At 45.4% G+C, this 25030-nt stretch overlaps 2 protein-coding genes across 4 annotated transcripts in view; one reads left to right on the top strand and one right to left on the bottom strand.

The window, feature by feature from the left end:
- Positions 1–15884, top strand: part of LOC106606144 (dolichyl-diphosphooligosaccharide--protein glycosyltransferase subunit STT3B) — a 94949-nt gene extending 79065 nt beyond the window's left edge. For 2 of the 3 annotated variants that reach the window (XM_045719365.1, XM_045719366.1), the window contains 6 exons: positions 4064–4251; positions 4724–4895; positions 5598–5771; positions 10102–10215; positions 12602–12808; positions 14572–14748. In XM_045719365.1, the coding sequence (XP_045575321.1) occupies positions 4064–4251; positions 4724–4895; positions 5598–5771; positions 10102–10215; positions 12602–12808; positions 14572–14655 (939 nt within the window). In that variant the 3' untranslated portion in view covers positions 14656–14748. Of the gene's footprint in view, positions 1–4063; positions 4252–4723; positions 4896–5597; positions 5772–10101; positions 10216–12601; positions 12809–14571; positions 14749–14856 lie in introns of those variants that run through there. The other variant, XR_006770039.1, reaches the window with a different exon arrangement.
- A 1470-nt stretch (positions 15885–17354) lies between these two features.
- LOC123724060 (oxysterol-binding protein-related protein 10) overlaps positions 17355–25030 on the bottom strand; it is a 94019-nt gene continuing 86343 nt past the window's right edge. The window contains exons 12-13 of the mRNA XM_045717777.1: positions 23452–23605; positions 17355–21703 (exon numbers count right to left, since the gene is read on the bottom strand). Coding sequence (XP_045573733.1) covers positions 21659–21703; positions 23452–23605 — 199 coding nt within the window. The 3' untranslated portion in view covers positions 17355–21658. The remainder of the gene's footprint in view (positions 21704–23451; positions 23606–25030) is intronic.

Here is a 25030-nt window from a genome sequence, read left to right as displayed (position 1 = left end):
TCTCAGCTCACTGATCACCATAGCAGCACCCACTCGTAGCACGCGCTCCAGCAGGTATATATCACTAGTCACCTCCAAAGCCAATTCCTCCAGTTTAGTATAGTCAGTATACAGTATTCAGTTTAGTCAGTATTCAGTATACAGTTCGGTATAGTCAGTATACCGTTCAGTGTACAGTTCAGAAACCAAGGATAGATGGCAGCATTTGTGCAAAACTGAAAGCACGAACCACGGCATTTAACCATGCCAAGGTGACTGGGAATATGGTCGAATACAAACAATGTAGTTATTACTTCCGTAAGGCAATCAAACAGGCAAAACGTCAGTACAGAGACAAAGTGGAGTCGCAATTCAACTGCTCAGACACGAGATGTATGTGGCAGGGTCTACAGACAACACGGCCTACAAAGGGAAAACCAGCCATGTCGTGGACACTAACGTCTTGCTTCCAGACAAGCTGAACACCTTCTTCCCCCGCTTTCAGTTTAACACAGTGCCACCGACGCAGCCCGCTACCAAGGACTGTGGGCTCACCTTCTCCATGGCCGATGTGAGAAAGACATTTAAACGTGTTAACCCTCACAAGGCTGCCCGCCCAGACAGCATCCCTAGCCGCGTCCTCAGAGCATGTGCATACCAGCTGGCTGGTGTGTTTACAGACATATTCAATTAATCCCTATCCCAGTCTGTTATCCACACTTGCTTCAAGATGTCCACCATTGTTCCTGTACCTAAGAAGGCAAAGATAACTGAACTAAATGACTATCGCCCCGCAGCACTCACTTCTGTCACCATGAAGTGCTTTGAGAGACTAGTCAAGGATCATATCACCTCCACCTTACCTGACACCCTAGACCCACTTCAATTTGCTTACCGCCCCAATAGATCTGTGCGTGCTCAGCCCCCTCCTGTACTCCCTGTTCACACACGACTGCATGGCCACGCACACCTCCAACTCAATCATCAAGTTTGCAGACGACACTACAGTGGTAGGCTTGATTACCAACAATGACGAGACGGCCTACAGGGAGGAGGTGAGGGGCCTCGGAGTGTGGTGTCAGGAAAATAACCTCTCACTCAACGTCAACAAAACAAAGGAGCTGATCGTGGACTTCAGGAAACAGCAGAGGGAGCAGCCCCCTATCCACATCAACGGGACTGCAGTGGAGAAGTTGGAAAGCTTCAAGTTCCTCGGCGTACACATCGCTAACGATCTGAAATGGTCCACCCACACAGACAGCGTGGTGAAGAAGGTGCAGCAGCGCCTCTTCAACCTCAGGAGGCTGAAGAAATTTGGCTTGTCACCAAAAACACTCACAAACTTCTACAGATGCACAATCAAGAGCATCCTGTCGGGCTGTATCACCGCCTGGTACGGCAACTGCTCTGCCAACAACTAAGGCTCTTCAGAGGGTAGTGAGGTCTGCACAACGCATCACCGGAGGCAAACTACCTGCCCTCCATGACACCTACAGCAGCCGATGTTATAGGAAGGCAAAAAAGATCATCAAGGACATAACCACCCGAGCCACTGCCTGTTCACCCCGCTATCATCCTGAAGGCGAGGTCAGTACAGGTGCATCAAAGCTGGGACAGAGAGACTGAAAAACAGCTTCTATCTCAAGGCCATCAGACTGTTAAATATCCATCACTAGTCGGCTACCACCCAGTTACACAACCCTGCACCTTAGAGGCTGCTGCCCTATATACATAGACATGGAATCACTTTCCACTTTAAATAATGGAACACTAGTCGCTTTAATACTGTTTACATACTGTTAATAATTTACTCATTTCATATGTATATACTGTATTCTATTCTACTGTATTTTATTCAATGTCACTCCGACATTGCTCGTCCTAATATTTATACATTTCTTAATACCATTTTTTTACTTTTAGAAACACTAGGAACACAAGCATTTCACTACACCCACAATAACATCTGTTAAATATGTGTATGGACCAATAACATCTGCTAAATATGTGTATGGACCAATAACATCTGCTAAATATGTGAATGGACCAATAACATCTGTTAAATATGTGTATGGACCAATAACATCTGTTAAATATGGGTATGGACCAATAACATCTGTTAAATATGTGTATGGACCAATAACATCTGTTAAATATGTGTATGGACCAATAACATCTGTTAAATATGTGACCAATAACATCTGTTAAATATGTGACCAATAACATCTGTTAAATATGTGACCAATAACATCTGTTAAATATGTGTATGGACCAATAACATCTGCTAAATATGTGTATGGACCAATAACATCTGCTAAATATGTGTATGGACCAATAACATCTGTTAAATATGTGTATGGACCAATAACATCCTCTCTGGGACATGTGGGACACACTATTCAACAGCCAGTGAAATAGCAGGGCGGCAAATTCAAAACAACAAAAATCTCATAATTCAAATTTCTCAAACATACAACTATTATTTCCCATTTTAAAGATACGCTTCTCGTTAATCCAACCACATTGTCCGATTTCAAAAAGGTTTTACGGCGAAAGCATAACATTAGATTATGTTTGGACAGCGCCGAGACAAGAAAAACCACACAGCCATTTTCCAAGCAAGGAGAGGCGTCACAAAAACCAGAAATACAGCTAAAATTAATCCACTAACCTTTGATGATCTTCATCAGACGACACTCCCAGGACTCAATGTTACACAATACATGTATGTTTTGTTCGATAAAGTTCATATTTATGTCCAAAAACCCCATTTTACATTGGCGCGTGATGTTTTGCCTCCCAAAACATCCGGTGAATGAGCACATCAATTTACAAAAATACTCATCATAAACGTTGATAAGATTTACAACGGTTATTGAAAGAATTATAGATACACTTCTTCTTAATGCAACCGCTGTGTCAGATTTCAAAATAGCTTTACGGCGAAAGCACATTGTTCAATATTCTGAGTACAGAGCTCAGCCATCAAAGCAAGCTATACAGTTACCCGCCAAGTTCTGGAGTCAACAAAACTCAGAAATAGTATTATAAATCTTCACTTACCTTTGCTGATCTTTGCCGGAATGCGCAGGACTCCCACCCAAATGTTCATTTTGTTCGATAAACTCCATATTTATGTCCAAATACCTCCGTTTTGTTCACGCGTTCAGATCACTATTCCAAAGGCAAAATGCGCGAGCGCAAAACCCGAGACGGAAAGTCAAAAGGTTCCATTACCATTCGTAGAAACATGTCAAACGATGTTTACAATCAATCCTTAGGGTCTTTTTAACATAAATCTTCGATAATATTCCAAGCAGACAATAGCGTATTCATTACAGAGGAAAAAGAAGGAACGGTGCGCCTGCATGACCGCGCAGTAAATAACTCATTGGCCTCATGCTTGAGTCAGCTCTTATTCTCTCCCCAGTAACAGTAGAAGCATGAAACAAGGTTCTAAATACTGTTGACATCTAGTGGAAGCCTTAGGAAGTGCAAAATGACCCCACAGACACTAGTTTGGATAGGCAATCACTTCCTGGTTGGATTTTTTCTCAGGTTTTTGCCTGCCATATGAGTTCTGTTATACTCACAGACATCATTCAAACAGTTTTAGAAACTTCAGAGTGTTTTCTATCCAAATCTACTAATAATATGCATATCCTACCTTCTGGTCCCGAGTAGCAGGCAGTTTAATTTGGGCACGTCATTCATCTGAATTTCCGAATACTGCCCCCGTCACTAAAAAGTTAAATATGTGTATGGACCAATAACATCTGTTAAATATGTGTATGGACCAATAACATTTGATTTGATTTCAAGTACACTACTGGTTTAGATTTTGTTTACTCATTTCTTTGTCGAGACAATTGATGGCGATCTCATTTTGGTGTTTGCAAGAGCTGGTGACGTTTTCCTGATACCATATCTATGGATGTGTCTTCCCACAAACGAATTGTCTATATTTTTTGTGTCACTGCATGAGAAGAGGGATTTGTGGTTGTGATATTTGAGGAAATGTACCGTATTTGCAGGAGTTTTAGTCATGTGTGACTTCTATGTGTGTTCCTGTCTCCCTCTGCAGGCAGGGAAGGTTCGTAAGCACGTCTCAGAGCAGGAGAAGACAGAGGAAGGTCTGGGACCCAACATTAAGAGTATCGTCACCATGTTGATGCTGATGCTGCTCATGATGTTCGCTGTCCACTGCACCTGGGTTACTAGTAACGCCTACTCCAGCCCTAGTGTTGTACTGGCCTCTTATAACAACGATGGGTAAGACCACACACACTGATCACTCTCTTCAGTTGATTAGTTTCCTCTGGAACTGTCGTTTCCTAATGTGTTTCTCTCTCTCGCTGTTTCTCTCTCGCTGTTTCTCTCTCACGCTCTCTCTCGCTCTCTCTCTCTCGCTGTTTCTCTCTCGCTGTTTCTCTCTCTCGCTGTTTCTCTCTCTCGCTGTTTCTCTCTCTCGCTGTTTCTCTCTCGCTTTCTCTCTCTCTTGCTGTTTCTGTCTCTCTTGCTGTGTCTCTCTCTCTTGCTGTGTCTCTCTCTCTTGCTGTTTCTCTCTCGCTCTCTCTCTCTCTCGCTGTTTCTCTCTCGCTGTTTCTCTCTCTCTCTCTCTCTCTCTCTCTCACCAAACCACAGAAGATAAGAAGCTTTATGGGATCGCTAGGAACTTGTAAACAATGACCCATTCCTTAAATGAGTTCTCTCTCTGTGTTTCTCTCCGCTCTTCTCTACCCAGGTCGAGGAATATTCTAGATGATTTCCGCGAGGCCTACTATTGGCTAAGGCAGAACACAGAGGAGCAGGCCAGAGTGATGTCGTGGTGGGACTATGGTTACCAGATAGCAGGGATGGCCAACCGGACCACGCTGGTGGACAACAACACCTGGAACAACAGTCATATAGCACTGGTAAAGACTCCTACCCTATTGTGATGGTGGAGTATGGAGGGAGCTGTTGTCACTTCTCAAGGGGATATGTTCTGTGGTGGACTGGGATGTTGTGTCTTCCATAGACTCCTGGTATGTCTGCTCCCAGACACAAGGACAGTGTGTTCTGGAACTGTTGTTTAAACAATATGATCAGTATTTATCACCTCTCACTATATAAAAGGGGACATGGAAACATTTATTCTTTGAGTTGTTCCCTGTGAAATCACAGAGAGAGAGATCTCCCCTGCAGCTGCTTGGATCCATCTCCCATCAATTATTGGATCTTGATCACACAGTCAATGAATGAATCAAACTTTATTTTAAAGTGCATTTCGTATTAGTCTCACAATCGATCAATCAATCAAAACAGTAAATTTATTAATTCATCTAAAATGTAATCAATTTTATGTCGGTCTTAAATCTCAACATAGTTTGAAGGAGGCAAGCAAAAGAAGAATGTGTCTCTGGCGCCACCATGTGGACATGTGCTATTCATCCTTTCTCTTTCTCTTCCTCTCTCTCTCTGTCACTCTCGCTCTCTCTCTCCCCCTCCTCTCTGTCTCTCTCTCTCTCCCTCCCCCTCCTCTCTCTCTCTCTCTCTCCCTCCCCCTCCTCTCTCTCTCTCTCTCCCTCCCCCTCCTCTCTCTCTTTCTCTCTGTCTCTCTCTCTCTGTGTGTTCAGGTGGGCAAGGCCATGTCGTCCAATGAGAGTGCAGCGTATGAGATCATGAGGGCTTTGGATGTGGACTACGTGCTTATTATTTTCGGAGGCGTGATTGGCTACTCTGGTGACGACATCAACAAGTTCCTGTGGATGGTGCGGATCGCAGAGGGAGAGCATCCCAAAGAGATCAGGGTGAGGAGGACTTTAGTGTAATGGTGGGGTGATGCTTCCACTGTTAGCTACAGAGGGAGAGCATCCCAAAGAGATCAGGGTGAGGAGGACTTTAGTGTAATGGTGGGGTGATGCTTCCACTGTTAGCTACAGAGGGAGAGCATCCCAAAGAGATCAGGGTGAGAGACGGCAGCCTTTAACCCATCATGTTTTAAAAAAACACAAGTATTGGTGAGCTGTAACACCCACTGTGAGCTATAGAAGGATCGCAGGGTGAGGTGAGGTAAACTGAGCTATGGAAGGATCGCAGTGTGAGGTGAGGTAAACTGAGCTATGGAAGGATTGCAGGGTGAGGTAAACTGAGCTATGGAAGGATTGCAGGGTGAGGTAAACTGAGCTATGGAAGGATTGCAGGGTGAGGTAAACTGAGCTATGGAAGGATCGCAGGGTGAGGTAAACTGAGCTATGGAAGGATTGCAGGGTGAGGTAAACTGAGCTATGGAAGGATTGCAGGGTGAGGTAAACTGAGCTATGGAAGGATTGCAGGGTGAGGTAAACTGAGCTATGGAAGGATTGCAGGGTGAGGTAAACTGAGCTATGGAAGGATTGCAGGGTGAGGTAAACTGAGCTATGGAAGGATTGCAGGGTGAGGTAAACTGAGCTATAGAAGAATTGCAGGGTGAGGTGAGGTAAACTGAGCTATGGAAGAATTGCAGGGTGAGGTGAGGTAAACTGAGCTATGGAAGGATTGCAGGGTGAGGTAAACTGAGCTATGGAAGGATTGCAGGGTGAGGTAAACTGAGCTATGGAAGGATTGCAGGGTGAGGTAAACTGAGCTATGGAAGGATTGCAGGGTGAGGTAAACTGAGCTATGGAAGGATCGCAGGGTGAGGTGAGGTAAACTGAGCTATGGAAGGATTGCAGGGTGAGGTACACTGAGCTATGGAAGGATTGCAGGGTGAGGTGAGGTAAACTGAGCTATGGAAGGATCGCAGGGTGAGGTGAGGTAAACTGAGCTATGGAAGGATCGCAGGGTGAGGTGAGGTAAACTGAGCTATGGAAGGATCGCAGGGTGAGGTGAGGTAAACTGAGCTATGGAAGGATCGCAGGGTGAGGTGAGGTAAACTGAGCTATGGAAGGATCGCAGGGTGAGGTGAGGTAAACTGAGCTATGGAAGGATCGCAGGGTGAGGTGAGGTAAACTGAGCTATGGAAGGATCGCAGGGTGAGGTGAGGTAAACTGAGCTATGGAAGGATCGCAGGGTGAGGTGAGGTAAACTGAGCTATGGAAGGATCGCAGGGTGAGGTGAGGTAAACTGAGCTATGGAAGGATCGCAGGGGTGAGGTGAGGTAAACTGAGCTATGGAAGGATCGCAGGGTGAGGTGAGGTAAACTGAGCTATGGAAGGATCGCAGGGTGAGGTGAGGTCAACTGAGCTATGGAAGGATCACAGGGTGAGGTAAACTGAGCTATGGAAGGATCGCAGTGTGAGGTGAGGTAAACTGAGCTATGGAAGGATCGCGGTGTGAGGTGAGGTAAACTGAGCTATGGAAGGATCGCAGGGTGAGGTGAGGTCAACTGAGCTATGGAAGGATCACAGGGTGAGGTAAACTGAGCTATGGAAGGATCGCAGGGTGAGGTGAGGTAAACTGAGCTCGATAAGGATCGCAGGGTGAGGTAAACTGAGCTATGGAAGGATCGCAGGGTGAGGTGAACTGAGCTCTATAAGGATCGCTGGATGAGGTCAACTGAGCTATAGAAGGATTGCAGGGCAGGGTGAGGTAAACTGACCTATTGAAAGATCACAGGGTGAGATACACTGTGAGCTATATAAGGATCGCAGGGTGAAGTGAGGTAAACTGACCTATTGAAGGATCACAGGGTGAGGTAAACTGACCTATTGAAGGATCGCAGGGTGAGGTAAACTGAGCTCTAGAAGGATCACAGGGTGAGGTAAACTGACCTATTGAAGGATCACAGGGTGAGGTAAACTGAGTTTTAAGAGGATCACAGGGTGAGGTAAACTGAGCTCTAGAAGGATCACAGGGTGAGGTAAACTGATCTCTAGAAGGATCACAGGGCAGGGTGAGGTAAACTGAGCTCTAGAAGGATTGCAGGGCAGGGTGAGGTGAGGTAAACTGAGCTCGAGAAGGACTGCAGGGCAGGGTGAGGTAAACTGAGCTCTAGAAGGATCACAGGGCAGGGTGAGGTAAACTGAGCTCTAGAAGGATCGCAGGGCAGGGTGAGGTGAGGTAAACTGAGCTCTAGAAGGATCACAGGGTGAGGTAAACTGAGCTCTAGAAGGACTGCAGGGCAGGGTGAGGTAAACTGAGCTCTAGAAGGATCACAGGGTAGGGTGAGGTGAGGTAAACTGAGCTCTAGAAGGATCACAGGGTGAGGTAAACTGAGCTCTAGAAGGACTGCAGGGCAGGGTGAGGTAAACTGAGCTCTAGAAGGATCACAGGGTAGGGTGAGGTGAGGTAAACTGAGCTCTAGAAGGATCACAGGGCAGGGTGAGATAAACTGAGCTATAGAAGGATCACAGGGCAGGGTGAGATAAACTGAGCTATAGAAGGATCACAGGGCAGGGTGAGGAAACTGAGCTCTAGAAGGATCGGTGGGGAGGGTGAGGTGAGGTTATACCAAATACTTGGAAAGTTGTCCACTTACATATGATGTGAAGTCAAAGAATATGATTCAAATGATATGGTTGTCTTCTTGTCAATAGCTTTGTCCTGATGTAGTGCATAAAGACTATGTTAAATACCAACAAATACATTGGTTAAAAACAGCATGAGTCTAAAGCGTTTCTGTACTCAGGATGAGAGGACTAAACTGTCTGTCTGTTCCCTCCTCAGGATGAGAGGACTAAACTGTCTGTCTGTCTGTTCCCTCCTCAGGATGAGAGGACTAAACTGTCTGTCTGTTCCCTCCTCCGGATGAGAGGACTAAACTGTCTGTCTCTCCCCTCCTCAGGATGAGAGGACTAAACTGTCTGTCTGTTCCCTCCTCAGGATGAGAGGACTAAACTGTCTGTCTGTCTCTCCCCTCCTCAGGATGAGAGGACTAAACTGTCTGTCTGTTCCCTCCTCAGGATGAGAGGACTAAACTGTCTGTCTGTTCCCTCCTCAGGATGAGAGGACTAAACTGTCTGTCTGTCTGTTCCCTCCTCAGGATGAGAGGACTAAACTGTCTGTCTGTTCCCTCCTCCGGATGAGAGGACTAAACTGTCTGTCTCTCCCCTCCTCAGGATGAGAGGACTAAACTGTCTGTCTGTTCCCTCCTCAGGATGAGAGGACTAAACTGTCTGTCTGTCTCTCCCCTCCTCAGGATGAGAGGACTAAACTGTCTGTCTGTTCCCTCCTCAGGATGAGAGGACTAAACTGTCTGTCTGTTCCCTCCTCAGGATGAGAGGACTAAACTGTCTGTTCCCTCCTCAGGATGAGAGGACTAAACTGTCTGTCTGTTCCCTCCTCAGGATGAGAGGACTAAACTGTCTGTCTGTTCCCTCCTCCGGATGAGAGGACTAAACTGTCTGTCTGTTCCCTCCTCAGGATGAGAGGACTAAACTGTCTGTCTGTTGTTCCCTCCTCAGGATGAGAGGACTAAACTGTCTGTCTGTTCCCTCCTCAGGATGAGAGGACTAAACTGTCTGTCTGTTGTTCCCTCCTCAGGATGAGAGGACTAAACTGTCTGTCTGTCTCTCCCCTCCTCAGGATGAGAGGACTAAACTGTCTGTCTGTTCCCTCCTCAGGATGAGAGGACTAAACTGTCTGTCTGTCTGTTCCCTCCTCAGGATGAGAGGACTAAACTGTCTGTCTGTCTGTTCCCTCCTCAGGATGAGAGGACTAAACTGTCTGTCTGTTCCCTCCTCAGGATGAGAGGACTAAACTGTCTGTCTGTCTGTTCCCTCCTCAGGATGAGAGGACTAAACTGTCTGTCTGTCTGTTCCCTCCTCAGGATGAGAGGACTAAACTGTCTGTCTGTCTGCTCCCTCCTCAGGATGAGAGGACTAAACTGTCTGTCTGTTCCCTCCTCAGGATGAGAGGACTAAACTGTCTGTCTGTCTGTTCCCTCCTCAGGATGAGAGGACTAAACTGTCTGTCTGTTCCCTCCTCAGGATGAGAGGACTAAACTGTCTGTCTGTTCCCTCCTCAGGATGAGAGGACTAAACTGTCTGTCACTCCCCTCCTCAGGATGAGAGTACTAAACTGTCTGTCTGTCTGTTCCCTCCTCAGGATGAGAGGACTAAACTGTCTGTCTGTTCCCTCCTCAGGATGAGAGTACTAAACTGTCTGTCTGTTCCCTCATCAGGATGAGAGGACTAAACTGTCTGTCTGTTCCCTCCTCAGGAGAGTGACTACTTCACCCCCCAGGGAGAGTTTAGGGTGGACAAAGCGGGGTCTCCCATCCTGCTCAACTGTCTGATGTATAAGATGTCATACTACCGCTTCGGAGAGATGCAGGTTAGAGATGTTCAACTCTGTGTGCACCTACAGACTGCCCCTAACTGGAGACCTGTGCCTGTAACTTGGACTGTGAACTAATGCATCCATGTACTGTCACTTCACAGGGATGTCAAGCCCTGACACAGCTCCTCTAGTTTACTTCACAGGGATGTCAAGCCCTGACACAGCTCCTCTAGTTTACTTCACAGGGATGTCAAGCCCTGACACAGCTCCTCTAGTTTACTTCACAGAGATGTCAAGCCCTGACACAGCTCCTCTAGTTTACTTCACAGGGATGTCAAGCCCTGACACAGCTCCTCTAGTTTACTTCACAGGGATGTCAAGCCCTGACACAGCTCCTCTAGTTTACTTCACAGGGATGTCAAGCCCTGACACAGCTCCTCTAGTTTACTTCACAGGGATGTCAAGCCCTGACACAGCTCCTCTAGTTTACTTCACAGGGATGTCAAGCCCTGACACAGCTCCTCTAGTTTACTTCACAGGGATGTCAAGCCCTGACACAGCTCCTCTAGTTTACTTCACAGGGATGTCAAGCCCTGACACAGCTCCTCTAGTTTACTTCACAGGGATGTCAAGCCCTGACACAGCTCCTCTAGTTTACTTCACAGGGATGTCAAGCCCTGACACAGCTCCTCTAGTTTACTTCACAGTGATCAAGCCCTGACACTTGTCCTCTAAGTTTACTTCACAGGGATGTCAAGCCCTGACACAGCTCCTCTAGTTTACTTCACAGGGATGTCAAGCCCTGACACAGCTCCTCTAGTTTACTTCACAGGGATGTCAAGCCCTGACACAGCTCCTCTAGTTTACTTCACAGGGATGTCAAGCCCTGACACAGCTCCTCTAGTTTACTTCACAGAGATGTCAAGCCCTGACACAGCTCCTCTAGTTTACTTCACAGGGATGACGTTTACTTCACAGGGATGTCAAGCCCTGACACTTGTCCTCTAGTTTACTTCACAGGGATGTCAAGCCCTGACACAGCTCCTCTAGTTTACTTCACAGGGATGTCAAGCCCTGACACAGCTCCTCTAGTTTACTTCACAGGGATGTCAAGCCCTGACACAGCTCCTCTAGTTTACTTCACAGGGATGTCAAGCTCTGACACAGCTCTTCTAGTTTACTTCACAGGGATGTCAAGCCCTGACACTTGTCCTCTAGTTTACTTCACAGGGATGTCAAGCCCTGACACAGCTCCTCTAGTTTACTTCACAGGGATGTCAAGCCCTGACAAAGCTCCTCTAGTTTACTTCACAGGGATGTCAAGCCCTGACACAGCTCCTCTAGTTTACTTCACAGGGATGTCAAGCCCTGACACAGCTCTTCTAGTTTACTTCACAGGGATGTCAAGCCCTGACACTTGTCCTCTAGTTTACTTCACAGGGATGTCAAGCCCTGACACAGCTCCTCTAGTTTACTTCACAGGGATGTCAAGCCCTGACACAGCTCCTCTAGTTTACTTCACAGGGATGTCAAGCCCTGACACAGCTCCTCTAGTTTACTTCACAGTGATGTCAAGCCCTGACACAGCTCCTCTAGTTCACTTCACAGGGATGTCAAGCCCTGACACAGCTCCTCTAGTTGACTTCACAGGGATGTCAAGCCCTGACACAGCTCTTCTAGTTTACTTCACAGGGATGTCAAGCCCTGACACTTGTCCTCTAGTTTACTTCACAGGGATGTCAAGCCCTGACACAGCTCCTCTAGTTTACTTCACAGGGATGTCAAGCCCTGACACAGGTCCTCTAGTTGACTTCACAGGGATGTCAAGCCCTGACACAGCTCCTCTAGTTTACTTCACAGGGATGTCAAGCCCTGACACAGCTCTTCTAGTTTACTTCACAGGGATGTCAAGCCCTGACACTTGTCCTCTAGTTTACTTCACAGGGATGTCAAGCCCTGACACAGCTCCTCTAGTTTACTTCACAGGGATGTCAAGCCCTGACACAGCTCCTCTAGTTTACTTCACAGGGATGTCAAGCCCTGACACAGCTCCTCTAGTTTACTTCACAGGGATGTCAAGCCCTGACACAGCTCCTCTAGTTTACTTCACAGGGATGTCAAGCCCTGACACAGCTCCTCTAGTTTACTTCACAGGGATGTCAAGCCCTGACACAGCTCCTCTAGTTTACTTCACAGGGATGTCAAGCCCTGACACTTGTCCTCTAGTTTACTTCACAGGGATGTCAAGCCCTGACACAGCTCCTCTAGTTTACTTCACAGGGATGTCAAGCCCTGACACAGCTCCTCTAGTTTACTTCACAGTGATCAAGCCCTGACACTTGTCCTCTAAGTTTACTTCACAGGGATGTCAAGCCCTGACACTTGTCCTCTAGTTTACTGTCAAACACTTACTCCACCTGTCCGTCTCTCCTCTCCCCAGTTGGACTTCCGGACGCCGCCGGGTTTCGACCGGACGCGTAACGCTGAGATCGGTAACAAGGACATTGAGCTGAAACACCTGGAAGAGGCGTTCACCTCAGAACACTGGCTGGTCCGGATCTACAAGGTCAAGAAGGAGGAGAACAGGGACCCCCTGGAGCACAGCCCCCGCAGCAGCAGCAGCAGACAGAAGTACACTTCTAAAAAGGTACAGGAACATCCAGACTTCTCTCTTCTCAATTGGAGAGCGCTGGTGAATGATTCTGCTGTCCCTGTCCTGAATCTATTACCCCTCCCTTCATCCTTGTCCCTGTCCTGAATCTATTACCCCTCCCTTCATCCTTGTCCCTGTCCTGAATCTATTACCCCTCCCTTCATCCTTGTCCCTGTCCTGAATCTATTACCCCTCCCTTCATCCTTGTCCCTGTCCTGAATCTATTACCCCTCCCTTCATCCTTGTCCCTGTCCTGAATCTATTACCCCTCCCTTCATCCTTGGCCCTGTCCTGAATCTATTACCCCTCCCTTCATCCTTGTCCCTGTTCTGAATCTATTACCCCTCCCTTCATCCTTGTCCCTGTCCTGAATCTATTACCCCTCCCTTCATCCTTGTCCCTGTCCTGAATCTATTACCCCTCCCTTCATCCTTGTCCCTGTCCTGAATCTATTACCCCCCTCCCTTCATCCTTGTCCCTGTTCTGAATCTATTACCCCTCCTTTCATCCTTGTCCCTGTCCAGAATCTATTACCCCTCCCTTCATCCTTGTCCCTGTTCTGAATCTATTACCCCTCCCTTCATCCTTGTCCCTGTCCAGAATCTATTACCCCTCCCTTCATCCTTGTCCCTGTCCTGAATCTATTACCCCTCCCTTCATCCTTGGCCCTGTCCTGAATCTATTACCCCTCCCTTCATCCTTGTCCCTGTCCTGAATGTATTACCCCTCCCTTCATCCTTGTCCCTGTCCTGAATCTATTACCCCTCCCTTCATCCTTGTCCCTGTCCAGAATCTATTACCCCTCCCTTCATCCTTGTCCCTGTCCAGAATCTATTACCCCTCCCTTCATCCTTGTCCCTGTCCTGAATCTATTACCCCTCCCTTCATCCTTGTCCCTGTCCTGAATCTATTACCCCTCCCTTCATCCTTGTCCCTGTCCTGAATCTATTACCCCTCCCTTCATCCTTGTCCCTGTCCAGAATCTATTACCCCTCCCTTCATCCTTGTCCCTGTCCTGAATCTATTACCCCTCCCTTCATCCTTGTCCCTGTCCTGAATCTATTACCCCTCCCTTCATCCTTGTCCCTGTCCTGAATCTATTACCCCTCCCTTCATCCTTGGCCCTGTCCTGAATCTATTACCCCTCCCTTCATCCTTGTCCCTGTCCTGAATCACCTATCCTAACCTCTTCATCCTTGCACCCTAGATCATGTTTATCCATCTAAAAGAATGTGACATTAATAATAAATTTGGCTAAAATTCCATCTAACCAATCAGAGTGCTAAATGCCTAGGGTTAACCTATCAGAGCGCTAGATGCCTAGGGTTAACCTATCAGAGCGCTAGATGCCTAGGGTTAACTTATCAGAGCGCTAGATGCCTAGGGTTAACTTATCAGAGTGCTAGATGCCTAGGGTTAACTTATCAGAGTGCTAGATGCCTAGGGTTAACTTATCAGAGTGCTAAATGTCTAGGGTTAACTTATCAGAGTGCTAGATGCCTAGGGTTAACCTATCAGAGTGCTAAATGTCTAGGGTTAACTTATCAGAGTGCTAAATGTCTAGGGTTAACCTATCAGAGTGCTAAATGTCTAGGGTTAACTTATCAGAGTGCTAGATGCCTAGGGTTAACCTATCAGAGTGCTAAATGTCTAGGGTTAACCTATCAGAGTGCTAAATGTCTAGGGTTAGAGGGCTATAGGTTTTCTGGACTGATCTACTGTGTCATCTAAATGTTATTATGATTTCATTTCTTCAGACGGCGAAGAGGAAGCGTGGTCATGTGAAGAACAAACTTGCCCTCAAGAAAGGCAAGAAACTGAACAACAAAAAATCAGTTTAACCATAAAAAAACGACCTCAAAGGCGCCACGAGAGAGAGAGAGAGAGAGAGAGAGAGAGAGAGAGAGAGAGAGAGAGAGAGAGAGAGAGAGAGAGAGAGAGAGAGAGAGAGAGAGAGAGAGAGAGAGAGAGAGAGAGAGAGAGAGAGAGAGAGAGAGAGAGAGAGAGAGAGAGAGCGGGGGAGAGAGAGAGAGAGAGAGAGCGAGAGAGAGAGGTGTACAAATCATTCAAAACGCAAACAAGCAAGTAATCCACCAATCAAGCAGAAGAATAACGAACACCAACCAACCAACCAACGGTCTGGAGAGACCTGTTACCTGGACGACCAGGTCTATGATGATCATCGTGGTTACTGGAGGTTCTATGATAACCCTTCTGTTGACCTCTGTTGGGGGTGTCGTCTACTTCCGATGACCTCCCTCTGTCGGTTCGCTTTTAACCTGAAGAACTGAACTTTGACCTATTGACCTTTCGACGACCTTAGAATTGTTTTTTTTTTTTTTTTTTGTACTTGAATATTGTTGTGAGGAGAGGAGGAGAGGAGAGGAGGGGAGAGGGGAGGAGAGAGGAGAGGAGAGGAGGGGAGGAGAGAGGGGAGGAGAGGAGGAGAGGAGAGGAGAGGAGAGGAGAGGAGAGGAGAGGAGAGGAGAGGAGAGGAGAGGAGAGGAGAGGAGACATTGTAAAGTTACACCACTCCAGGGCATGACAGGCAGAGGATACATTCCAAATGGAGAAAAAAAAGTCTGTGTGATTCAAATGGCACCCTATTGCCTATATAGGGCACTACTTTTGAACAGGACCCATAGGGAATAGGGTGCCATTTTAGTCACACAGATTTTTTTTTATGGGGGAAAAACTAACTAACAAAACAACTACACTAATATCAAAATCATTCAAATCTAAACTGACTTGGAATCAGTCAGTGGCACCAAAGACATTCTGTACTATTTCAGGGTGTGAACTAAACTAGTTACCTTTATAAAAACACATGAAAGAGGAGTTTTGAGAGGAGTTTTGATGTAATGTGGAGTCAGACGGTTTAGTTCCTGGTGCATGATCAGTTATTGTTTGGTAGCTACCACCCATCTGTCTCAATTGATTTGGTCTCATGTTCGACCTGGTGTCGATCTATCACACTATGGCCATGTCAAATAAACACTTCGTTTTTTTAATCCCACTAAATTTCCTGTAACAATCAATCAAATGTATTCATAAAGCCCTTCTTACATCAGCTGATGTCACAAAGTGCTGTACAGAAACCCAGCCTAAAACCCCCAAACAGCAAGCAATGCAGGTGTAGAAGCACGGTGGCTAGGAAAAACTCCCTAGAAAGGCCAGAACCTAGGAAGAAACCTGGAGAGGAACCAGGCTATGAGGGTAACAATACATCTTGTAGTTCTTGGAGAATAGAAATACAACAAGGACTTGATGATACGTTAGATGTAGTTTGTTATTTTTAATTTCCTTATGAGATTGTCTGGGCTTAGATGCTCTTAGTACGGCTGAAACATCTGTTTTTCTAGGTGTTTGAACAAGCTGCACTGAAACAGCCTAAAATGCTAAGATTGTCCATTTTGTCCTGATGCACTTTAGCCACAACGGTACTTCTCCTTGTCCTATAGCCACCCTTCTGTTTTTAAAGGTAACAAGTAGAATGCATTCTCTGGTACATAAGTGGTTCTTTTCAGGAATTTACCTCTATGGTTTAACTACACTCACGTCTAATCTAATCCAGTCCCTCAAAGTGTAATCCCCCTGCAATCCCTTGGTCTTTATTTGTCATGATGACTGGTCAGTTTTGACCAGTCATCTACAGTATATAGTGGTTCTGGTTTTCACCCTGCTTGTGTTTCCGTTCAGGTAGAACCTTACGCTCAGTCTGTGTAAAAAAGAGATGACTGTATTGGCCTTAACAGCTTACCATGAGAAACCCATATCAATGTGTCAAGACTCTGTCACAAAGAGCGCTCTATTCCCTATGTAGTGCACTACCTTTTGACCAGAATTTTATGGGCCCTGGTCAAAAGTAGGGTACTAAATAGGGAATAGGGTGCTATTTTGGATGCAGCCTCTCTCTAGGGTATTTATTACATGAACGATGGAGGCTAATGGAGAAAAAGTAGCGTCCTATTAGGAATGAAATGCAGAAACGGTAGACTTTTTTTCTTAATATAAACAGTTTATTCCATCAATTGTAATGACATGGATGCTGGTGGGGTGTGAGAATGAAAGATACCTTTTTTGAATTAAAGAGGATGCATTAAATTGGCTCTGTGTGTTGTTTTGTCAAAACTCTTCCTCTCGATCCCAACACAGCTTTTTGTCTTGTCACGGAAGATTCCAAATGTACTTGTGTGTGTCTGTTAAGATCCACTAGATGGCAGCACTCACCGCCAGTTAGTGTCAGTTAACTGTAGAGATATTTTACAACATGTCTGCATGAGATTCAGTACTAGAATCAGTTATATTCTTGAGACCTGAGAAGAGCTACTTTCATTTGTGTTTTCTACCGACCTCTCAACATCTCTCCTCAAACCCAGTCGTCAGTAGTCCCAAATCCAAATGTAATATCATTCTCTGGTTCACTATTGTTTCACTTAACTGAGACAATAGTGAACGAGAGAGATAGTATTCACGGTGGTTTCCAGGCTAAATCCCCATCCCACACCACAGACAGCCTGCCAACAACAGAACAACAACAGATGGTGATGAGATATTTATTCATCAAATACATGGTAGACATGGTAAGCCCTGCCCCTGGCTGTCCCATGTCTTAGACTACTTTCTAAGTCAAGTGTTGCATAGGTTCTACACAGGTGATTCTACATCCCAAATGGCATCCTATTCCCTACATAGTGCACTACTTTAGACCAGGGCTGGCATCCTATTCCCTACATAGTGCACTACTTTAGACCAGGCCTGGCACCCTATTCCCTACATAGTGCACTACTTTAGACCAGAGCCCTGTGGGGAATAGGGAGCCATTTGGGACACACCCAAAGTGTTTTGGTCAAAGCTCAGTGACTGATCACGTACGCAGTGTTACACTTCACATTCATACTCAAAAAGTGACTGATCTCATACTGAGAGGACAGAGGAGTTAAGAGCTGTTCACACCACTCAGCCAAACTGAACTGGTTCCACAGAGGAGTTAAGAGCTGTTCACACCACTCAGCCAAACTGGACTGGACTGGTTCCACAGAGGAGTTAAGAGCTGTTCACACCACTCAGCCAAACTGGACTGGACTGGTTCCACATCTACTATAGTTGCTGGAAAGAACCATGTGAAAGGAAAGTGAATTCAGCAGGTTGGTTCTGCTTGGCACGATAGTGTGAAAAGGTTCATAGATTCTCAACATACCCATATTACTGATAAAATGACCTCTATAGCTCTTACTGCCATGCTCCTGTCTACAAAGAGTACATGCTAAGTGGGATCCTTGGGACGTCCAACTCTGACGTCACCTCATTGAAGTTCAAATGTAAAACGATTAAAGAAAAATCGCCACCCAAAACCCATCTTTTGGTATTTGTTTCATTAGTCCATTGTTGACATAGTCCCAAAATGTTTTATTTGTCAGCAAGTTTTCAAGAGACAGAAATCATCCCTGTATGATAAATCGTGCATCCTATGATGCTGCTTAAATGGGTAGGTTCATCCCAAGGATCCCAGTTAGCATCTATTGTCTACAAAGTGTATGACAGTGTTTCTCAGTCAGTTTAAATGAGGCAGGACAAAATGCCTCCTTCATTTCATTCACAGTCATCTCCATTATATGATCACAACAAAAACTGCATGAAGATTCTGTTGAAGGAGAATTTAGGAATTATATTCAGACTTGAGTTACCTAACCAATGAACGTTGTAATTTCTACTGACAAATAGGAGACAGATTGTTAGTAGAGGGACCAGCCGTCGTGATGGATGAGTCTCTCCTGGTGTTGTTAGGTGAAGACATGTCGTTAGCATCGCTGCTACAATACATGTTGTAATTAAGACAAAACATGTCAGGGAAAGGACCAGTATTGGAGCAGCTCTCCTCTCCTGTTTGTTATGTAAGATCTGACCTCGTCCACCCCCAGGCTCATCACTACAGAGAAAGAGATGGTTGGCGACATGACAGACTATGGGGCTAGATTGATTTAATACGAGCCGCTGAAGATCCACAATATAGCCCGATTGAAATGGAAAGATAACTTCATATGGAGTTTACCGTGAACGCAGTATCCGCTAACGCAGGAAACATTGCCTTTAAATTTACATCACGTTATAGCGCTGTCCTTCCGCGGCCCGGATTGAATCTAATCCTGGGATCACAGAATCTTGAAAACAGGAGAAGAAATATCAGATGTGGATTAAATAAATCAAGGATCAATATATCTACTCCTGGATATGGTTGGATTCGTACCTCCAGGATACGGTTGGATTTATTCCTCCGGAATACAGTTGGATTTATACCTCCTGGATATGGTTGTTTTTGTACAGTACCTCCCAAATGGCACCCTAGTCCCTATGTAATGCACTACTTTTGACCAGGGCCTGGTCCAAAGTAAGGGTACTGTGTGGGGAATATTTGGGAGGCAGCCAAGCCACATTCAGTACACTGTACTACTGTGGTGAAGGCCGTATAGTGTAGTATAGTGGAGGTAGTCTACCTTTCTCTCTGACCTTCACTATCTCTTCAAGGTCAGGCCATAAATTACACCCTATAAAGATCTCTTCAAGGTTAGACCATAAATTAGACACTATAAAGATCTCTTCAAGGTTCAGCCATATAAAGATCTCTTCAAGGTTGAGCCATATAAAGATCTCTTCAAGGTTAGACCATAAATTAGACCCAATAAAGATCTCTTCAAGGTTAGACCATAAATTAGACCCTATAAAGATCTCTTCAAGGTTCAGCCATATAAAGATCTCTTCAAGGTTCAGCCATATAAAGATCTCTTCAAGGTTAGACCATAAATTAGACCCTAGAAAGATTTCTTCAAGGTCAGGCCATAAATTAGGCCCTATAAAGATCTCTTCAAGGTTAGGCCATAAATTAGACCCTATAGAGATCTCTTCAAGGTTCAGCCATATAAAGATCTCTTCAAGGTTCAGCCATATAAAGATCCCTTCAAGGTTCAGCCATATAAAGATCTCTTCAAGGTTAGACCGAATAAAGATCTCTTCAAGGTTCAGCCATATAAAGATCTCTTCAAGGTTCTGCCATATAAAGATCTCTTCAAGGTTTAGCCATATAAAGATATCTTCAAGGTTCGGCCATATAAAGATCTCTTCAAGGTTAGAACGAATAAAGATCACTTCAAGGTTAAACCATAAATTAGGCCCTATAAAGATCTCTTCAAGGTTAGGCCATAAATTAGACCCTATAAAGATCTCTTCAAGGTTCGGCCATATAAAGATCTCTTCAAGGTTAGACCGAATAAAGATCTCTTCAAGGTTCAGCCATATAAAGATCTCTTCAAGGCTCAGCCATATAAAGATCTTTTCAAGGTTAGACCGAATAAAGATCTCTTCAAGGTTCGGCCAAATAAAGATCTCTTCAAGGTTCAGCCATTTAAAGATCTCTTCAAGGTTCGGCCATATAAAGATCTCTTCAAGGTTAGACCGAATAAAGATCTCTTCAAGGTTCAGCCATATAAAGATCACTTCAAGGTTAAACCATAAATTAGGCCCTATAAAGATCTCTTCAAGGTTAGGCCATAAATTAGACCCTATAAAGATCTCTTCAAGGTTCGGCCATATAAAGATCTCTTCAAGGTTAGACCGAATAAAGATCTCTTCAAGGCTCAGCCATATAAAGATCTTTTCAAGGTTAGACCGAATAAAGATCTCTTCAAGGTTCGGCCAAATAAAGATCTCTTCAAGGTTCAGCCATTTAAAGATCTCTTCAAGGTTCGGCCATATAAAGATCTCTTCAAGGTTCAGCCATATAAAGATCTCTTCAAGGTTAGACCGAATAAAGATCTCTTCAAGGTTCATCCATATAAAGGACAAACAGACTGGAGCCCCGGGCTACTTCCTGGTTCCAATCACTACAACGTTAGTGTGTGAATACTGAGAGTGCTGGTGTGGGCTGGAGAAATGGCTTTGACTTTCACATTATAGCAGTGTTCACCTCTGATTACATTCTCCATTGTGGGCTGCTGGAACGGCTGAAGAAAACGCTGTTCTCTATACTGGGTTATTGTGTTATGAACAGTGTCCAAGTCAAGTGTGACAAACACATACCGCTACGTATATACTGGACAGCATACAACAGAAGGGCTGAAGGAAGACTCTTCACTAATCAGTGTGTATGGTGTTGTGTGTTATTATGAACAAATCATAGATCCTTGGATCTTACATACATCATACAGTGGAAGGACAGCCCCTCCTGTGGCCTATTGGGTAATAACAGTGGAGACAGCTACAGTAGGCTACAGTACCTGTGCAAACAAATGAAAAGTGAAGGAAGAAGGAAGAAGCATGTGAATATTATCTATTCTTCTGCTATTTGGATTCTACTCTATATCAAAAAGCTACAGAATTGTTCAGCTCTCTTTGACCACCAACGATCACGCTCATCTTCTGTCCCTCCCAACCTCTTCCTGGTTCGACCTGGTCCGTGTCCTAAATGGCCGCCCAGTTTCCTGGATCGTATGGAGCAGGTCAGCTTCTGACAGGAAACTCAGTGAGCTTGCTGTCTGACTGTAGTTCCCGTCCCTCTGATAGTCTTTGGCACCTCTCATTCTTATTGAATGACTGAGATACAAGCTCCTCATCCAAGACAAGGCAAATCTGAAATAGCACCCTATTCCCTATATAGTGCACTCCTTCTGCAGTTGTCCACTATATAGAGAATAGGGTTCCATTTTGAACACAGCCCCTTGTGTATTTGGTCTATTCTCTAGCGGCCTGGCTAGCTGGTCCCCGTGTGTTGCAATGACCACCAGCGGGCTGCTCGCTGTGCTGTGATTGGTAGCTGGTATGTTGCCCGTCCCCCCGAGGCCCCTCCCCTCGTCAGTGGGTCTTCCACAAGGGGTTGTGATACACCCAGCCCTCGCCCTGAGAGAGAGAGAGAGACAGAGACAGACAGACAGACAGAGAGACAGAGAGACAGAGAGACAGACAGACAGACAGACAGACAGACAGACAGAGACAGAGACCGAGAGAGAGAGAGAGAGAATGAGAGAACGAGAGAGAGAGCGAGAGAGAGAGAGAGAGAGAGCAAAGGGAAACATGTTTAGTACTGGCTTTTTAAAATCATTTTGACTGTGAACATACATTAATATGGGACCGGCGGGACGAATTCGTCCCACCTACGTAACAGCCACTTGCAGCCTGTGGCGCGATTTTCAAAATCTTAAAAATCCTATTACTTCAATTTCTCAAACATATGACTATTTTACAGCCATTTAAAGATAAGACTCTCGTTAATCTAACCACACTGTCCGATTTCAAAAAGGCTTTACAACGAAAGCAAAACATTAGATTATGTCAGCAGAGTACCAAGCCAGAAATAATCAGACACCCATTTTTCAAGCCAGCATATAATGTCACCAAAACCCAGAAGACAGCTAAATGCAGCACTCACCTTTGATGATCTTCATCAGATGACAACCCTAGGACATTATGTTATACAATACATGCATGTTTTGTTCAATCAAGTTCATATTTATATCAAAAACCAGCTTTTTACATTAGCATGTGACGTTCAGAACTAGCATACCCCCGCAAACTTCCGGGAATTCGCTAACATTTTACTTAATTACTCACGATAAACGTTCACAAAAAGCATAACAATTATTTTAAGAATTATAGATACAGACCTCCTCTATGCACTCGATATGTCCGATTTTAAAATAGCTTTTGGTGAAAGCACATTTTGCAATATTCTAAGTACATAGCCCAGGCATCACGGCTCGCTATTTAGACACCCGGCAAGTTTAGCACTCACCATAATCATATTTACTATTATAAAAATGTCATTACCTTTTGTTGTCTTCGTCAGAATGCACACCCAGGACAGCTACTTCAATAACAAATGTTGGTTTGGTCCAAAATAATCCATCGTTATATCCGAATAGCGGCGTTTTGTTCGTATGCGTTCCAGACACTATCCGAAATAGTAAAGAAGTGTCGCGCTTGGCGCAATTCCTGACAATAAAATTCAAAGTATTCCATTGCCGTACGTCGAAGCATGTCAACCGCTGTTTAAAATCAATTTTTACGTCATTTTTCTCGTAGAAAAGCGATAATATTCCGACAGGGAATCTCCTTTTCGGCAAACAGAGGAAAAAATCCCAAAGGCGGGGGCGGTCGGGGTCACGCGCATAAGCTAGTGTCTCTTGATGGGCCACTTGAGAAAGGCGATAATGTGTTTCAGCCTGGGGCTGGAATGACGACATTCTGTTTTTTCCCGGGCTCTGAGAGCCTATGGAAGACGTGGGAAGTGTCACGTTAGAGCAGAGATCCTTAGTAAATGATAGAGATGGCAAAGAAGTTCCAGAAATGGTCAGACAGGCCACTTCCTGTAAAGGAATCTCTCAGGTTTTGACCTGCCATTTGAGTTCTGTTATACTCACAGACACCATTCAAACAGTTTTAGAAAATTTAGGGTGTTTTCTATCCATATGTAATAAGTATATGCATATTCTAGTTACTGAGTAGGAGTGGTAACCAGATTAAATCGGGTATGTTTTTTATCCAGCCGTGTCAATGCTGCCCCCTAGCCCTAACAGGTTAAAGACAAGACCAGGGAAGCTGACTCAAAGTTTGAGGTAAAGTTAACAGTTTATGTCCTAGTTCCTCACCTCCTTGATGAAGTACTTGGGTTTCCAGGGTGTGTTGGAGGCAGCTCTCTGTCGGCCCTCTGCTCTCTGCCTCTCCTCCAGACAGTGTTTGTGCTCTGTAGCAGAGTCAATGTTTCCTGACCTGAGAGCTGAGGTAACATGCTGCCACAGACGCCTGTAGAGGGACACTTTACCATTATTACTGATCTCAGAGCTGAGGTAACATGCTGCCACAGACGCCTGTAGAGGGACACTTTACCATTATTACTGATCTCAGAGCTGAGGTAACATGCTGCCACAGACGCCTGTAGAGGGACACTTTACCATTATTACTGATCTCAGAGCTGAGGTAACATGCTGCCGCAGACGCCTGTAGAGGGACAGTTAACCCTTCCTCCACTTACAGGTTAGACTGTACCATCTCCCAGTTAACCCTTCCTCCACTTACAGGCCAGACTGTACCATCTCCCAGTTAACCCTTCCTCCACTTACAGGCCAGACTGTACCATCTCCCAGTTAACCCTTCCTCCACTTACAGGCCAGACTGTACCATCTCCCAGTTAACCCTTCCTCCACTTACAGGCCAGACTGTACCATCCCCAGTTAACCCTTCCTCCACTTACAGGCCAGACTGTACCATCCCCAGTTAACCCTTCCTCCACTTACAGGTTAGACTGTACCATCTCCCAGTTAACCCTTCCTCCACTTACAGGCCAGACTGTACCATCTCCCAGTTAACCCTTCCTCCACTTACAGGTTAGACTGTACCATCTCCCAGTTAACCCTTCCTCCACTTACAGGCCAGACTGTACCATCCCCAGTTAACCCTTCCTCCACTTACAGGTTAGACTGTACCATCCCCAGTTAACCCTTCCTCCACTTACAGGTCAGACTGTACCATCTCCCAGTTAACCCTTCCTCCACTTACAGGCCAGACTGTACCATCTCCCAGTTAACCCTTCCTCCACTTACAGGTTAGACTGTACTAACCAAGTATCAGATCAAATTAAGGCTGTGGCATGGTGTGTGAGACTAGCAGTGTATTAAAGCTGAGGATGTGTGTGTGTGTGTGTGTGTGTGTGTGTGTGTGTGTGTGTGTGTGTGTGTGTGTGTGTGTGTGTGTGTGTGTGTGTGTATGTGTGTGTGTGTGTGTGTGTGTGTGTGTGTGTGTGTGTGTGTGTGTGTGTGTGTGTGTGTGTGTGTGTGAGAGAGAGTTGAGTGAGGACATTGTGGTAAGTTACAGGAACGTTCTCTGAGAAGTGTGTCATCTCCTCTGTCTGGAGCATTAGGAACAGTCAGATCTCTCTCTCTCTCACACACACACACACACACACACACACACACACACACACACACACACACACACACACACACACACACACACACACACACACACACACACACACACACACACACACACACACACACACACACACACACACACACAGCTTTAATGCTCTCTTTGTATTGTGAGGTCAGGACAGACAGACAGAGAGGTTGTATTGTGAGGTCAGGACAGACAGACAGAGAGGTTGTATTGTGAGGACAGGACAGACAGACAGACAGAGAGGTTGTATTGTGAGGACAGGACAGACAGACA

The sequence above is a fragment of the Salmo salar genome, chromosome ssa05, assembly GCF_905237065.1.
Source record: "Salmo salar chromosome ssa05, Ssal_v3.1, whole genome shotgun sequence".
NCBI classification, from domain to species: Eukaryota; Metazoa; Chordata; class Actinopteri; order Salmoniformes; family Salmonidae; genus Salmo; species Salmo salar.
Note: the sequence above shows the minus strand (reverse complement) of the source record. Positions and strands in the feature narration are given on the sequence as shown.